At 45.1% G+C, this 17,583-nt stretch overlaps 1 protein-coding gene across 2 annotated transcripts in view; it reads left to right on the forward strand.

Moving 5' to 3' along the window:
* The window catches only part of mtch2 (mitochondrial carrier homolog 2), a 73,746-nt gene that overhangs the window by 14,157 nt on the left and 42,006 nt on the right, over positions 1–17,583 (forward strand). Inside the window, exons 2-3 of one of the 2 annotated variants that reach the window (XM_038807318.1) lie at positions 6,669–6,753; positions 10,467–10,591. In XM_038807318.1, the coding sequence (XP_038663246.1) occupies positions 6,669–6,753; positions 10,467–10,591 (210 nt within the window). The remainder of the gene's footprint in view (positions 1–6,668; positions 6,754–10,466; positions 10,592–17,583) is intronic. The other variant, XM_038807319.1, reaches the window with a different exon arrangement.

Here is a 17,583-nt window from a genome sequence, read left to right on the forward strand (position 1 = left end):
AAACCAGTATTCGCCGACTGTGCTAATCATGTTAGCATAGTCATCTACTGTGAGCGCTGTGGGGGCTCTTGCTGTCTTTGCCATTTTCCAGACACATTTGTTCACTGGATCGAATGACAGGTTGTGGGAGCTCATAAAATCAATTCCCAAAATGTGTTCCGCTGTGTGGGGTAGGTCGACTAAAACGAAGGGTATTTGGTAGTGATATTGCCTATCTGAATGTAGACATGGGACTGTGATAAGTCCCTGCTGTCAGTGGCCTGTAAAGCCGCTGAGGGTGATGGTGTCTGTAGTGGGCCACGTGTCTTTCTGGAATATGGTGGAGGAATTAAGTGTGGTGCGGGACCCTCTTGTGTCCCAAAGAAATTCAATGGGCTGTCCACGTACTCTTGCTGCAACGACCGGTCGGCCGGACCTATCCCAAAGGGTGTTGCAGACCCAAGTTGGGGAGCCCGAACACCGTCAGTCAGTTCCGTTGATGTCTGCCTGGTCTGAACGGGTGCTAACACGGATTGCTCCCAAGCGCGGGACAACCTTTTTAAAACCATTTTTCGTTGTGGGCCTCTTCTGATGGGTCATAATTCACACAAGCTCTCTGTCCTGCCTCTGTGGCATGAGAGATCAGGGTTCGGGTCCATTTGGCCGTGTCTTCTGGGATCAAATGGGCACGGTTTAAGTTTCCGAATACGCTGTAAAATGGATCCACAGGCGTCCAGCAAACACTGTGGGGTGTTCTGTTTTCTTCTGCCTGCACTTATTCAGACCTTCTACTGGGTCACCTCTATTGTAACTGATCGCATCTAGGATCGCCGTGTGCATTTCTGCAAGAGTGCCTCCTCCTACATTCTGTGGGTCGGGAAGGGCTGCTACAATGGAATGGTCTAGGCTCAAAACTGTGAGCTTCACTTGCTCTCGCTCATCCAGGCCGTATATGGTCGCCTGCTACTTAACTCTAGCAAAGAATTGGTGGGGGTCTGAGGTGGGGAGGAACGGTGTGATCTTTTTGCATGCGTCCCGTAATTGGGTCACAGTTAAGGGGGTCGTATAAAGGAATTCCGCGTCTCCGTCTGGTGCGGCTCTGCGGTGGGTAGTTACCGGATTCATGGGTGTGTGATCTATCTGCTCTGTGGGGGGTTGGGGTGCTCTTTTTTGGGGCTTTTCTTGCGCACATGTTCCCTGTACATATCTATGTGCGGTTTCATTTAGTTCTTGCCAATCAGGGCCGTTTTCCTCACCTAATTGGGATCCAAATGTGCTTTGGAATCCGTTTTGGACTGAAAGCAGAGACTGCAGTTCTGCAATCTGCTTCAGGCACTTTGCGTGATCTACTGAGCTTTGTCTCTGCTCCGTGGTGGAAGCATGGAGTGCTTGTAATGCTGCTTTTAGATCGCTGCATTGCTTTTTCAATGCCTCTACCTGTTTCTCTGTCTCTTTTACCAGGACTGCACGTGTGTGTCCCGATAGGCCTTATCATATTGGGTCTGGAAGCTGCTTAGGTTCGCCAGACAAGACTGGTGTGCTCTCTTGGCATCATCCACCTCTCTGTCTTTCGCTGCCAACTTCCTTCTTAATTCTGCATTCTCTTTCTCGATCTCACTAACATCGACTTTACTAATTCGATGTCTCTCTTCTATCTCTTTGCGGAGCGTCCGAACAACCACCTTTGTGCCTCGCAATTGTGCCAGACTGGACACGATTGCCATCGGCTTGCGAGCTTTCCCTAAGCTCCTCTTATGGATTTCGGTCAGGTTCTCCCACCAAGTATGTCCTATACTTCTGGGACCTGTTTCCTCATTCGCACAAAAGTCACTCCAAAGGGGCCATCCCTTCCCTTTGAGGTATTTTCTAATCTCAACTTCCCAAACGGGACACTGTCCTAATCTACTGGTCGCTGCGACCACGAATTCTTGTGGGTTCATAAGGCGTTCCATTGCCTTCATTGCCATTTCTCTATGTCTGTGGGTTCTCTTTAAATTTGGAACAAGGGGTAATAAAGCGATGCTGCAAACACGGGTTCGGCTTTCGCTAATTTCCGGAATACAAACTCCCGACAGATTTTGTTGCGAAAAACTATCAGTTTTACCTTATATCCCTGTTAGTACGCATGCATTAAAATACTTCCGAATTCTGGAGGATTGATCAGAACTGCTTGAACACTTATGGTTATTTCTGTTCCCAATTGGATTCTAATTCAAATTTTTGGGTTCTCTCGGAGTGGGGGGGCCACTTCTAAGTCGAGTCCTGTCAGAGTTCGCCAATAAATGTTGCTAATTGTGCTTTACTTAATTGCTCTGTTTTATAACCTTTGCTCTAGAGTCGCCAGGTATCTTTATGATACCACCACGAGGTTCAAAGCCAAGTGCTGATCAATAATGCAATACACCAGTTAGTAAGTTTCAAATCAAAACATATTTATTATACACAGTCAATCACTACTCAAGCATAAAACTCTACTTACTAGACTTGCTCTAACACTAAAAGGCCTGTACTTAGCTTTGGAAATGGCCCACCAGGTCAGGGGAACAATGGCCTTTCATTCGATTCTGAGGCTGCAGGTTTCAAGCTGGTATGGACTAGTAGCGAGGAGCGCCTATCTTGTAGCGTGCGTTGACTGGAGACTTACTTGGTTGGTGCAGCTGCTAGGCAGGTCTCTCATTGAGAGTCACAGTCAAGAGTTGTTTCGAGCTGCTGAGAGACCCTGCCAAGAAGGACGAATTGAACTTGAGGACTCTGTTTTATAGTCCCCAGGGGTTTCGCGCCCTTTTGGGTGGACCCCGTACCTGGTTCCAATTGATTGGACTAAGTCCCAATCGTTCTGATCGATTTCTCCAATACTGGAGCTGTTCCCTGATCGCTGGCCGGTTCCTATGTGTCCGTTGACCTTCCTTTGTCTTGGCTCCTGCTGGCGCCGAGGAGTCTGGTTTGGTCTCGATTACTTTAATGTATCCAATTGTTCCTGGGGATCGCTCATTAATATGCAGATGGTCGCTGGTTTCGGTTCTGTCTGGGTTTTTGCAAGTCTTAATACACAGGAAACCTTGCACTTGCTTTTTTCCCTGTGCCTGGCTGAATTTCCCTGCATTCTTAGCGGGCATCCATTTTGGAATCAGGAAGTGGCCAACCCAGGTGGCTACACCCCTTACCTTAAATCTCTGTCCCCTGGTTATTGACCCCTCTACTGAGGGGAAAGGTTTCTTCCTACCTACCCTATCTATGTCGCTCATAATTTTGTACACCTTGATCACCATTCTTTGAATGTGTATTTAAAGTGTCTGCTTTGACCAGTTCCCCTGAAAATACCAGAGAAAGATATAGGCGTGGAGGAAACCGCTCAGTCCCTTTAATCTGTTCATGATCATAATTGCTCTTTACCTTCACTGAAACATCATTCAATAACACTGAATGCCTTTATGTCAGAAAGGTCCGATCAATTCAGTTTAACCGTTTCAATTGACTTCGAGTCTCAATGGATTTTTATGGCAGGTTGAGAGTGCAGTCCTAGCTTTCCATAACTCAGCTACAATTTTCACCCGTGACTTGTGCCGGGTTAGTGATCTCTGTCAGTAGTTGGTGCACTTCAGTGAGCCTCAGCATCCTAGGGTAGGGACATGACCAACCTACAATCGTTTCATGCAAGTTGCACCAGGGTGAGGACATTGGTGTAGATGTGATCCAGCTCAATCGTGACAACCCTCCACAAGGTGGCACAGTGGTTAGCACTGCTGCCTCACAGCACCAGGGACCCGGGTTCAATTCCGACTTCGGATGACTGTCTGTGTGGAGTTTTCACTTTCTCCCCGTGGAGTTACGGGCATAGGGCAGGGGCGTGAGCCTAGGTAGGATGCTCTTTCAGAGGGTCGGTGCAGACTCGATAGGCCGAATGGCCTCCTTCTGCACTGTAGGGATTCTGATTCCTCCTGGCTACCAAAGCTCACGCTTGGAATGTGCCCAGAATACAGAATGGGTCACCTGTGTGAGAAGTCTTACACAACCAGGTTAAAGTCCAACAGGTTTGTTTCAAACACGAGCTTTCGGAGCACAGCTCCTTCCTCAGGTGAATGGAGAGGTATGATCCAGAAACATTTATATAGACCAAGTCAGAGATGCCGGACAATGCTTGGAATGCGAGCATTTGCATTTGTTTGAAAGAAACCTGTTGGACTTTAACCTGGTGTTGTAAGACTTCTTACTGTGCTCGCCCCAGTCCAACGCCGGCATCTCCACATCATCTGTGTGAAGTAGTGGGGACTCGATTGTCGGGGAATGTCTTTGAAGAATGTGACAGCGCCTTGAGGAGAGCAGGTGATGTCTGTGCAGTCACTCTGGATAATATCCAGTCACAGGTGTGAATTTGGAATTGGCCAATTATGACCTGTGACTCGGGGTCAGGGCTGTTTATGCTGCATTATTGGAGGGAACAATGAGGTGAAAGGGAGAGAATGAGCAGCATATAATTAGCGGTCCAGCTGGAGCCAGGAACACCGCTTGGCTCGGGTGGGACCTGCTCTTGGTTAAAAGCACTGTACAAAGTAATTACGGGGGAAAGAAAGTAAGTGTCAGTCTTCGCACTTTGTGACTGGGCTATTTTAAGCTGCTGTTTGTCAGGGTGTCTCACTCAGTTTGGTGCCAGCAGCCACGAAGCTGGCTCAGTATTCATTCTGTGGTTAGCTGTTCCACAATTGTGCACAGGGAAAAAACGTGCCTTTGGAAAGAACCTTTCACAATCACATCCAAGTAAGGATCAGCTTCAGTTATACAAGGCATTGGTGAGACCACATCTCGACTACTGTGTGCAGTTTAACTCTCATCATTTCGGAAGGGAAATTCATTGGAGGTGGTTCAGAGAAATATTACTAGATTAGTATCTGAAAGGTTAGGCAGACTGGGCTTCTTTCTACTGGAGTTTAGCAGAGTGAGGGATGACGATTAAGTCGTGAAGACCCTGAATGGTGTTGACGTGGTGGATATGGTAAGGATATTTGCTCTTGCGGGTGAGTCCTGAACGAGGGGGCACTGTTTTAAAATTAGGGGTTCCCCCTTTAGGACAGAGATGAGAATTTATTTCTGAGGGTTGTGCAACTTTGGAACTTTGCCTCAGAAGGAGGTGGAAATGGAGTCACTGAATATTATTAACACTGATTCTCTTGCCTAACAAGAATCGGAGATTATCAGGGGTGGATGGGAATGTGAAACTCAATACAAACAGATCAGCCATGATATTAAATAGATCAGGTTCAAGGGGCCAAATGGCCTACTTGTGTTCATATCTCAAAGCATCCCATAGTAATTTAGAGCAGTGGTTTTCAAACTTTTTTGCCCAGGACCCATTTTTACCAACCGACCAACCTTCGCAAGCCACCGTTTTCACTTGCCTTTAATGTGACAGGTAAGCCTACTTGATCCTCACGATCCCAGTTGCTTTGTTATTCAATGTTACATTTCTGATAATGACTTCAGCTGATGATTTAAGATCTCACTGCATCCGTTGAAAAATAAAAAAGGTTTGTCCTCAAATGCATTTGAAGTTTTGAGGGTTTTAATCTTTAATTTTCTAGTCCGTCCCTGCATGTAACACGCACAAACTTTGAATCCTGATTTGCAGTGGCACAATGAATAACCCATACCTCAAGTAATCATCTTTATGCTGCTTTGTTCCTATTTTCAGCTTCTTCGTCATGGGTTGTTCACCAGAAGCCTTGGAGCTCACACCAGCCCTGCTGGCAGCTGCAAGGTGGAGGAATCTTTCTTGCACCCAGAACACATGATGTCAGCATATGGGGCGCGTGACCTGCTTTCTGCCGTTGCTTCAGGCAGGCAGACTGCATCAAGTTTTAAATCTGCTCCTGGCTCAGCATGCTTACATCAGAAGGAGGTGGTCTTTGTCGCTGGGCTCCAGGCCTGCGCACCGATGAGCAGGAACGCCTGCGCAGCATGGCCGGCATTCTGAAAGCCGGTCGTGGCCGGCATTTTTAAAAGCCGGTTGCTGCAGCACTACTTCCCGTGATCAGGAACGCTGCAATGCATGGCTCCGCGACCCTCCTGACAGCCGCTCGTGACCCACCATGCGGGCCGCGACCCTGACTTTAAAAGTGACTGAATTAGAGTCCCTTTTCAGTACATTTAAAGTGTAATTACTGTTAAATTGAAAAAATGGGCAGCCAATTTCTACACAGCAAGATCTCACACACAGCACTGTGATAAGGACCGATAATTGGTGTTTTCAGTTCTTCTGTTCACACCTCCTCTGGTCACATCATCTTCACTTGTCCTATCATTATTTGCTGACCGAATGAAGGGTTGCTGATCTGAAACCTTCACTATTTCTCTCTCCATAGATGCTGCCTAACATGCTGAGTGCTTTCAGCATTTTTTCTCTCTCTCTTTCAGATTTCCAGCATCTCCAGTTTGCTTTTGTTTTCTTTAGTTTATAATTGACATAAATATTGGCTGGTACACAAGGACAGACCCACTGCCGCCTCTTTGAGAAATGGCGTAGAATCTTTGCTGTTCTGAGAGGGTGGACTGCTAATCGCACGCAGTCAAACACCGACTCTCTAATCATTCCACTGTGTAAGTGCCACACCCAGCCCATGGGCAGCGAGGTGAAACACTCCATCAATTAGGTTTTGTGATCCAACTTGAACAAGTTATTTTTCACTTCATTCTAGGTTGGCCATGAACCCATTGCTCCAGTTATGGGTCGCAACATCTTCAGGCGACCAGTTCTCCAGCTGCCCGGTCTTTTTACATACGGTAGGTACTGAATCAATACAGAATGCTGTTTTCTAGTGCTTAATGTCTGATTGTGCCCAAGACAGTTCAGAGATAACACAATATTAGCTACCAAGCCACTGCCAGTCAATCTGTACCATAGCTGTGCTTTGGAGTGCTTGATGGAATCTGTGGCAGGAACTTTACTCTGTGCCTAAACGGCTGTACTATGTGCCGAGGAGTGTTTGAGACAGTCTAGAGGAAGCTTTACTCTGTATCTAACCCCGTGCTGTACATGTCCTGGGAGTGTTTGATGGAATAGTTACGAATGATGTATAGCTGTATGTTTAAGTGTACTTTGTTGAGAAAAGTTAAGCCTGGCTTTAGTTTTCTTGAGGTTTTTGTGAGCTGGGTGATGGGAATCCTGGGTCTCTGTTTGTATACATGCATTTTCAATGAGGTTTAGAAGATGCCGATGCAGGGGCGTTGGTGAGTATCTGTGGTACAGCTTGCACATGGGACATGCTGTTTCAACTGTGCGTCAGTGGTGAATGTTTAAGCTGGTGGATGGGGTGCCAATCAAAGTGGACTGCTGTGTCCTGAATGAGGGTATTGTTATGGGCCAGGGTTTAGAGAACCCCAAAGTGTATCATGGTGTTCACCTGACCCACAACTTTTAATAGATTGTGGTATGGACAGCACACAGCCGACTCTATAGGTATGGTACAGCAGAAATGCAAAAGTATTTTTTAAAGCAAAACAATGTTTATTCTATGAAGTCAAGTCTTTTTAAAACAGCGAACATCTTAGCAACCATTAATTCAAATACAACCCCCAAAGAATACAACACTAAGTAATCCTTTCAGCTTTCCTTTTCACATCCATAACACTCAAAATACCTTTTACCAGAAGCACATCATATTAAAGTCACTATTGATATTAGTTTCAAATCACCAGGATTGATTTACAGTAGTCATCACTCCCATCTGCGATCCAGCTATATTATTACCCAAGATAAACTGTATTCCTGGACAAGATAGTTTCTCTATTACTCCTACTACCACTTCACCACTCTTCACTGACCTTTCCAACCTTACCCTATATAATTGAACACTACTCCTCTCATCCTTAATTCCACATATTACCACCTTTTCTAGCAACGTTCTTCCCAAACTACATAACTCCTCACCTCTTATCATTCAAGATTGACTAGCTCCCGTATCTCTCAAAATTGTGACTTCTTTACCTGCTCCTGATACACATGAGTAAACTTTACCCACACAAGTAAATTCTTTAAAGAGATCTGGCACCTACTTATCAATCACCTCTTGATCAGGCTGTACAATCTTTTGCACCTCCTTCGCTTCACTTTCCTTTACCACTTGAACAAACCCCACTGTCTTATCCTCTTTTACCACATCAGCCTTCCCAGTGCTTTTCTTCAACCACCAACACTGTGACTTTACATGGCTTACTTTATTACAGTGAAAACATTTGAAACTTTTCATTTCTTTTCCACCCTTCTGGATTTCTTTTTTAATCTGAGGTACACTCTCATTATCTCCCATCAGATCCCCTTTACCTTTACCACTTGAGTATTTCTCATGTCCCCAGTTTCTATCCCTCACAGGCTGAAACTGATGTCGGAAACCAAGCTTTGGTTTATGAATTAATTCATAATCATTCTGCTGCTAATCTCGCAGTTTTAACCCTCGTTCTTCCACATGAGTTCTCACTATATCTGGAATTGAATTTTTAAACTCCTCCAAAAGTATAATTTCTCTGAGTTTCATACGTTTGGTCTATTTTCAAAGCCCTTATCCACCTATCATGGATCCTTTCAAACTCCATGTATGTTTGACCGGGTTCTTTCCTTAAATTTCTAAACGTTTGTCTGTAGGCTTCAGGCAATAGTTCATATGCACCTAAGATGGATTTTTTCACCTCCTCATATGTCCCAGATACCTCCTCTGGTAGTAATGCAAACACTTCACAAGCCCTACCTACCAGCTTTGTTTGAATCAGTAATACTCGCATGTCCTGTGGCCAATTCATTTGCTTAGCTACCTTCTCAAATGAAATGAAAAAAGCTTCTACCTCCTTCTCGTCAAACCTTGGCAATGCTTGGACATATTTAAATAGATTCCCACCAAGCCTTCGACTCTGACGCTCTTTCTCACTATCCTCATCACTATCTTCCAACTGTACGTTTCCCTTTACGTCTGCCAATTTTAACTGACTCATGTTTCATGGCCATTTTCTGAAGTTCAAACTCTCTCTATCTTTTTCCCTGATCTGTATCTCCCTTTCTCTCTTTTTCCTCTCTTTCGTATTCAAGCTGCTTTAGTTCTTTCTCGTGTTCCATTTGTTTAATTTGGAACTGAATTTTTTGCCAGTTCCAATGAGTCATCTGTATCTCAGGCAACTTTAAATGCTTAGCCACCACCATAATTACCTCACCTTTTCGCATTTTGTCAGGTAATGTTAACTGCAACATTTTGCCAAATCTAACAGCCTGCTTTTAGTCTCTGTCCGTAAGGTACTGCGTGTGACCGTCTCCACCCCCAAAAACTTCTGAGCCTCTGAAAGAGCCATTGTCCACATCACACTCCCTACTTAAACTGAAATACCACACCTGAAAAACAACCTCAATATGCTCACCCATTACTGTCTAAGTTCACTAAGCAAAACCAATAGATAGATTTTTATCCCCTTCAAGCCCCTAATTTGTTATGGGCCAGGGTTTAGAGAACCCCAAAGTGTATCATGGAGTTCACCTGACCCACAACTCTTACTAGATTGTGGTATGGGGAGCACCCGGCCCACTCTACAGGTATGGTACAGCAGAAATTGAAACGTTTTTTTTAAGCAAAACAATGTTTATTCTATGAACTCAAGTTAACCTTTGTAAAACATACAGTGAACATCTTAGCAACCATTAATTCAAATACAACCCCCAAAGAATACAACACAAAGTAATCCTTTAAGCTTTCCTTTTAAAATCCATAAGACTTAAAACAACTTTTACCAGAAGCACATCAGGTTAAAGTCACTACTGTTATTAGTTTTAAATCACCAGGATCGATTTACAGTCTTTAGATTACAGAGAGACTCTAATACACCTTTTGGCTGTGACTGCAGCTATCCAGCTCTGAAAACGAAACTAAAACACACCCTGCAGCAAATAGCCTAAAATGAAAGTAAAAAGCTGACAGCCCAGCTCCACCCAGTCTCTGACATCACTGCAGTAATAAACATACATTTCTTAAAGGTACTCTCACTACAGATACTTATATACACACACCCATTTATAAACACTAATTTCTTAAAGGTACTCTCACTACAGATACTTATATACGCACCCATTTCTTAAAGGTACTCTCACATGACAGTATTGTGCTTGGATGTCAAAGACAGATGGTTCGAATCTCTCTTGTTGGAGATGGGAATTGTCTGGTACTTGTGTGGCACGAATGTTACTTGCCACTTGTCAGCCCAAGTCTGAATGTTGTTCAAGTCTTGCTGTATTTGGGCGTGGACTGCTTCAGTATCTTAACATTATGCGATTTAAATTATGAGCAAACCTCCCACTTCTGACTATATGATGGAAGGGCGGTCAATGATGAAGCAGCTGAAGATGGTTGGGCAGCGGACATTAAACAATAGTAGAACATTACTGTATTAATTAACATTCACTGTTAACTTAATTTAAAAGATTGAACCTAATTGAAATATTACTCCCATTTCTCCTGCAGCCAAGCACATTGTGAAAATCGATGGAAAACGAGGTCTGTTTAAAGGACTAACACCTCGTTTGTGCGCAGGAGCCATTGGGACACTTGTACATGGCAGAGTGCTGCAGGTAGCTGCTGGATCCACGGTGAACTGAACTATTTTATTCAAGTTAGCGAAGGCCAAACATTGATTCCCCATAAATTGTGTGTCAGTCATCTCGCGGGTAATGGAGTAATCATCCAGTGAACTGTCTGCCGGACATGTGGTGGCCAAGGGGGGATTTAGAGAATTCCCTCCTCGGGAAAGGATGAGCAGAAGGACAGGGACACTGGCTGGCTGTGTACCTTTAGAAAGCAGTTTTAGAGCAGACACAGTGTGATGCTCTGGGTCCAGAGTGATGAGACAGTGTTGTGCTAGCTGAGGAAACATGCTCTGGAGTCTGGTAAAGCACAGTTTGAGAGAGAAACCGGTACCCATTAAACCTATACACAAGAGTCGGCATGGGGTGGGGGCTGCAAAGTGGTCCGGGCAGCATGGCTGTGGACAACGGATTGCTCAGAAGTTTCATATCTGAGCTGGGTGGATCGGTGAGTGATCAAAGCTTTCTATTGATAGATGTTCATAGTATTCTACCTACTCTGTTGAATGATTGAGTGTTCTTCTACTGGCTCCCATTCTCATTTTAAAAGAGACGGATATATTAAGAACTGAAAATTTCATAGAATTTACAGTACAGAAGAAGACCATTTGGCCTATCGAGTCTGCACCGGCTCTTGGAAAGAGCACCCTACCTCCATAACCCAGAAACCCCAATTTTGGACACCAAGGGCAATTTAGCATTGTCAATCCACCTAACCTGCACACTTCGTTGGACTGTGCGAGGAAACCGGATCACCCAAAGGAAACCCACGCACACACACAGGAATTACGTCCGCACAGATAGTGACCCAAGCTGGGAATCAAACCTGGGACCCTGGAGCTGTGAAGCAATTGTGATAACCACTATGCTACCGTGCTGCCCGATGTTATTTGTTTAAATCTTCCTCCTTACAAGGCAACAGTTCTAGTGCTCCGCCGCTCTTTGCAATGCCTTTATCTCTCTCCTCCCCTGCCCCCGAGTCACTCGCTCTCTATTGTTAAAGCCCCTCTCGCTCAATTCCCTTGTGTCACTCTCTCTCTCTCTAATGTAAGAAGTCTTACAACACCAGGTTAAAGTCCAACCGGTTTGTTTCAAATCACTAGCTTTCGGAGCACTGCTCCTTCCTCAGGTGAATAAAGAGGTATGTTCCAGAAACATTTATAAAGACAAAGTCAAAGATGCAAGACAATGCTTTGAATGCGAGCATTTGCAGGTAATTAAATCTTTACAGATCCAGAGAGAGGGGTAACCCCAGGTTAAAGAGGTGTGAATTGTCTCAAGCCAGGACAGTTGGTAGGACTTCACTAGCCCAGGCCAGATGGTGGGGGATGAATGTAATGCGACATGAATCCAAGGTCCCAGTTGAGGCCGCACTCGTGTGCGGAACTTGGCTATAAATTTCTGTTCGGTGATTATGCAAGGAGCTGCAAAGTCTTAATTACCTACAAATGCTCGCATTCACAGTATTGTCTTGCACCTTTGCCTTTGTCTATATATACATATATATATATGTATGTATATGTGTGTGTGTGTGTTTCTGGAACCTACCTCTTTATTCACCTGAGGAAGGAGCAGTGCTCCGAAAGCTAGCAATTTGAACCAAACTGTTGGACTTTAATCTGGTGTTGTAAGACTTCTTACTGTGCTCACCAACGCAGTCCAACGGCGGCATCTCCACATCTCTCTCCAATGTTACAGACTCTCTCACTTGTCCTCTGTCACTCCCTCTCTATTATTACAGACTCTCAATTCCCCATATCACTCACTCTCTACTGTTCACAGAACAATACTGTCCAGAAGAGACCCTTCGGCCCATCGAATCTGCACCGACACATGAAATACACCTGACCTGCCTACCTAATCCGATTTGCCAGCACTTGGCCCATAGCCTTGAATGTTATAACTGCCATGTGCTCATCCAGGTACTTTGTAAAGCGTGTGAGGCAACCTTCCACTACCACCCTCCCAGGAAGTGCATTCCAGACCTTCACAGTATTTCCTCAAATCCTCTCTCAACCTCCTGCCCCTCACCGTGAACATCCGTAACTGACCCTTTAACAAGGGAACAGCTGCACCCTATCCATGTTCCTCATAATCTTGTACACCTCAATTAGGTTGCTCCGCAGTCTTCATTGTTCCAGCGAAAACAACCCAAGCCTATCCAACCTCTCTTCATAACTTAAAAGTTCCATCCCAGGCAACAACCTGGTGAATCGCCTCCAGTGCAATCATATGCTTCCTTTCATGTGGCGACACAATTGCACAGCACTCCAGCTGTGGCCTAACCAAAGTTCTATTGAACTCTACATGACCTCCCTGCGTTTGTAACCTATGCCTCAATTGATAAAGTCAGTGTCCCATATGCCTTTTTCACCATCCTATTCAGAGACCTATTGGCAAACATTCCAAGGTCCCTTTGTTCCTCAGAACTTCCCATTGTCAGGCTATTGTCAAATTACTCTTTCCAAAGTGTATCATCATCTCTCTTTTCAGGGTGACTTTTCTGCCCATTTGACCATCCCGTCCACATCTTACTGTAACCCAAGACTCTCAACCTCACTGTTAACCGCCTGGTCAGTCGATTCCCGGCTTGGGTCACTGTCTGTGCGGAGTCTGCACGTTCTCCCCGTGTCTGCGTGGGTTTCCTCCGGGTGCTCCGGTTTCCTCCCACAGTCCAAGATGTGCAGGTTAGGTGGATTGGTTATGATAAATTGCCCTTGGTGTCCAAAAAGGTTAGGTGGAGTTATAGGGGTAGGCTGGAGGCGTGGGCTTAAGTCGGATGCTCTTTCCAAGGGCCGGAGCAGACTCGATGGGCCGAATGGCCTCCTGCACTGTAAATTCTATGATAAGCAACAGATCCCTGTGGTACACCACTGGACACAGGCTTCCACCCACTAAAGCAGCCGTCTGTCATCGCCCTCTGTACTACAGCTAAGCCAATTTTGAATCCACTACATCAAGTTACCCTATATCACATTTGCATTTGCCGCCTTAAGTCTCCCATTTGGGACCTTGTTGAAGACTTTGCTGAAATCCATGTAAACTACATCAACTGCACTATCCTGATTTACACACCTGGTCACATGCTCAATAATTCAATCAAATTTGTTAGGCATGGCTTCCCTCTGACAAAGCCACGCTGACTATTCCTGATCAAACTTTGCCTCCAAGTGGCGATAGAGATTCTCCTTCAGAATTTTCTCCAATAGTTCCCCTACCACTGACATGAGACTCACTAGTTTGCAGTTCCCTGGCTTATCTCGACAACCTTTCTGAAATAGTGGGACCACCTTACCTGTTATCCAGTCCTCTGGCACATCCCCTATAACCAGTGATGAATTAAAAATTTGGGTCCGAGCCCCTGTAATTTCCTCCCCCGCCTCCCACAACATCTTTGCTCAAGAACCTCTCAGTCTCTCCCTGGGTTACATATCTACCTCCTCATTCTCCCTAATGGCCCCTACTCTTTCCTTGGTTATTTTCTTCCTGTTGATATACTTATAGAATATCTTGGATTTTCCCTACTTTTACCAGCCAGAACTTCCTCATATCCCCTCTTTTCTCTCCCAATTGCTCCCTTAAGTTCCATCCTGCACTTTCTGTACTCCACTGATGCCTCCGTTGATTTGCTCCCCTTGAATTTGCTAAAACCTCTCTTTCCCTTCTTATCGCATCCTGAATGTCTCTGTCATACATGGTTCTCTGGGCTTGTTACTCCTTCCCATTACCCAAGAGGGAACATGTCAGCCCATTTACTTTTTGAACTCCCCCAATACTCTTCTGTAGATTTTCCCACAACTCTTTCCAGTCTACCTTGGCCAGATCCTACTTTATTTTACTAAAATCCACTCTTTCCCCAATCCAAAACCTTTTTTTTTTGCACCGTGACTATTTCTTTGTCTATAAGAAACTTAAATTGTACCATGTGGAGGAATATAAGGAAAGTAGGAAGGAACTTAAGCAAGGAGTCAGGAGGGCTAGTAGGGGTCACGAAAAGTCATTGGCAAATGGGGTTAAGGAAAATCCCACGGCTTTTTACACGTACATAAAAAGCAAGAGAGTAGCCAGGGAACGGGTTGGCCCACTGAAGGACAGGAGAGGGAATCTATGTGTGAAGCCAGAGGAAATGGGCGAGGTATTAAATGAATACTTTGCATAAGTATTCACCAAAGCGAAGGAATTGGTGGATGTTGAGTCTGGAGAAGGGTATGTAGATAGCCTGGGTCACATTGATATCCAAAAAGACGAGGTGTTGGGCATCTTGAAAAATATTACGGTAGATAAGTCCCCAGGGCGTGATGGGATCTACCCCAGAATACTGAAGGAGGCTAGAGAGGAAATTGCTGAGGCCTTGACAAAACCTTTGGATCCTCACTGTCTTCAGGTGATGTCCAGGAGGACTGGAGAATAGCCAATGTGTCCCTTGGTTTCAGAAGGGTAGCAAGGATAATTCAGGGAACTACAGGCCGGTGAGCTTTACATCAGTGGTAGGGAAATTACTAGAGAGAATTCTTCGAGACAAGATCTGCACCCATTTGGAAGCAAATGGACGTATTAGTGAGAGGCAGCACTCATTTGTGAAGGGGAGGTCGTGTCTCACTAACTTGATAGAGTTTTTCGAAGAGGTCACAAAGATGATTGATGCAGTAGGGCAGTGGATGTTGTCTATATGGACTTCAGTAAGGCCTTTGACAAGGTAGACTGGTGCAAAAGGTGAAATGAAATGAATTAAAAATGAAATGAAAATCGCTTATTGTCACAAGTAGCCTTCAAATGAAGTAACTGTGAAAAGCCCCTAGTCGCCACATTCCGCCGCCTGTTCGGGGAGGCTGGTACGGGATCAGGGGTGAGCTTGCAAGGTGAATACAGAACTGGCTAGGTCATAGAAGGCAGAGAGTAGCAAAGGAAGGGTGCTTTTCTAATTGGAGGGCTGTGACTAGTGGTGTTCCACAGGGATCAGTGCTGGGACCTTTGCTGTTCGTAGTATATATAAATGATTTGGAGGAAAATGTAACTAGTCTGATTAGTAAGTTTTCAGACGACACAAAGGTTGGTGGAATTGCGGGTAGCGATGAGGACTGTAAGAGGATACAGAAGGATTTAGATTGTTTGGAGACGGGCGGAGAGATGGCAGATGGAGTTTAATCCGGACAAATGCATTTTGGAAGGTCTAATGCAGGTAGGGAATATACAGTGAATGGTAAAACCCTCAAGAGTATTGAAAGTCAGACAGATCTAGGTGTACAGGTCCACAGGTCACTGAAAGGGCCAACACAGGTGGAGAAGGTAGTTGAGAAGGCAAACGGCATGCTTGCCTTCATTGGCCCGGGCATTGAGTATAAGAATTGGCAAGTCATGTTGCAGCTGTATAGAACCTTAGTTAGGTCACACTTGGAATATGGTGTTCAATTCTGGTCGCCACACTACCAAAAGGATGTGGAGGCGTTAGAGAGGGTGCAGAAGAGATTTACCAGGTTGTTGCCTGGTATGGAGGGCATTAGCTATGAGGAGTGGTTGAATAAACTCAGTTTGTTCTCACTGGAACGACGGAGGTTGAGGGGCGACCTGATGGAGGTCTACAAAATTATGAGGGGCATGGACAGAGTGGATAGTCAGAGGCTTTTCCCCAGGGTCGAGGGGTCAATTACTAGGGGGCATAGGTTTAAGGTGCGAGGGGCAAGGTTTAGAGGAGATGTACGTGGCAAGTTTTTTTTACACAGGGTAGTGGGTGCCTGGAACTCTCTGCCAGAGGTGGTGGTGGAAGCAGGGACGATAGTGACATTTAAGGGGCACTTTGACAAATACACGAATAGGATGGGAATAGAGGGATACGGACCCAGGAAGTGAAGAAGATTGTAGTTTAGTCGGGAGGCATGGTCGGCACAGGCTTGGAGGGCCGAAGGGCCTGTTGCTGTGCTGTACTTTTCTTTGTTCTTTTGTCCCTTGTTGGATGGACCCTCTATATAATTGAGCTAAAGAGTTCTGCTGCTGACTCATGGTGCTGAGAATCTGGGTTCGATCCCGGCTCCAAGGAGTCCGTGTGGAGTTTGCACCTTCTCCCTGTATCTGTGTGGGTCTCACCCCCACAACCCAAAGATGTGTAGGGTTGGTGGATTGGCCACGTTAAATTTCCCCTTAATTGGAAAAATTTTAAAATAAAATAAAAGGTTCTTCTGTGCACATTTTAAGAACTCCACTCCATTTTAAGTCCTTAATGCAATCCCAGTTAATGTTAGAGAAGTTGAAATCACCTGATATAATTTACATATCTCTGCGAATTGTGCACATATTTGCTCTTCAATTTCCCGCGGACTATCTGGGAGTCTATAATAAACACCTAAAAAATGTGGTTGTCCCTTTTTTATTCCTAAGCTCGACCTACAAAGCTTCATTTGATGCCCTCTCCAAGATATCATCCCTCCTTCCTGCGGTAGCTGACTCCTTAACTAATAATGCAATATCTCTTCCACTTTTACCCAGTCCTCCTTTACCGCATCTTCTGCCTTACCTAAAGATTCTATATCACGGGATGTTGAGCTGCCAATCCTGCCCCTCTCTCAACCACGTCCCCGTGATGGCTACTATACCACAATGCCACGTGTCAACCTTCGCCCTTAACTCTTCTGTTTTACCTGTAATACCTGATTAAAATAGAGGCCATCCAGCCTTGTTTTACTCCCTTGAAACTTACTACCGGTATATTCCCTCTGGCTTGATGGCTTTTCTGAGTTATGCTGTGTCCTTATTCTGCTGACAGTCTGTGTCCCCTTCCCCAGCCGAATTAGTTTAAACTCCTCCCAACAGCACTCGCCACCCCGCCAGCAAGGATGTTAGTACCTCTCTGGTTCAGATGTAGATTGTCCCACTTGTACATGTCCCAGCTTCCCCAGGAATGGTCTCAGTGGTCCAGGAATCTAAAACCCTCCACCCTGCACAAAGGCCATGGCCACAGTAGCGCTTAACTGTTCCCCTGACTACAGAATCCCTTCTTACTATTG

Source organism: Scyliorhinus canicula, chromosome 9 (genome assembly GCF_902713615.1).
Source record: "Scyliorhinus canicula chromosome 9, sScyCan1.1, whole genome shotgun sequence".
Classification (NCBI taxonomy): Eukaryota; Metazoa; Chordata; class Chondrichthyes; order Carcharhiniformes; family Scyliorhinidae; genus Scyliorhinus; species Scyliorhinus canicula.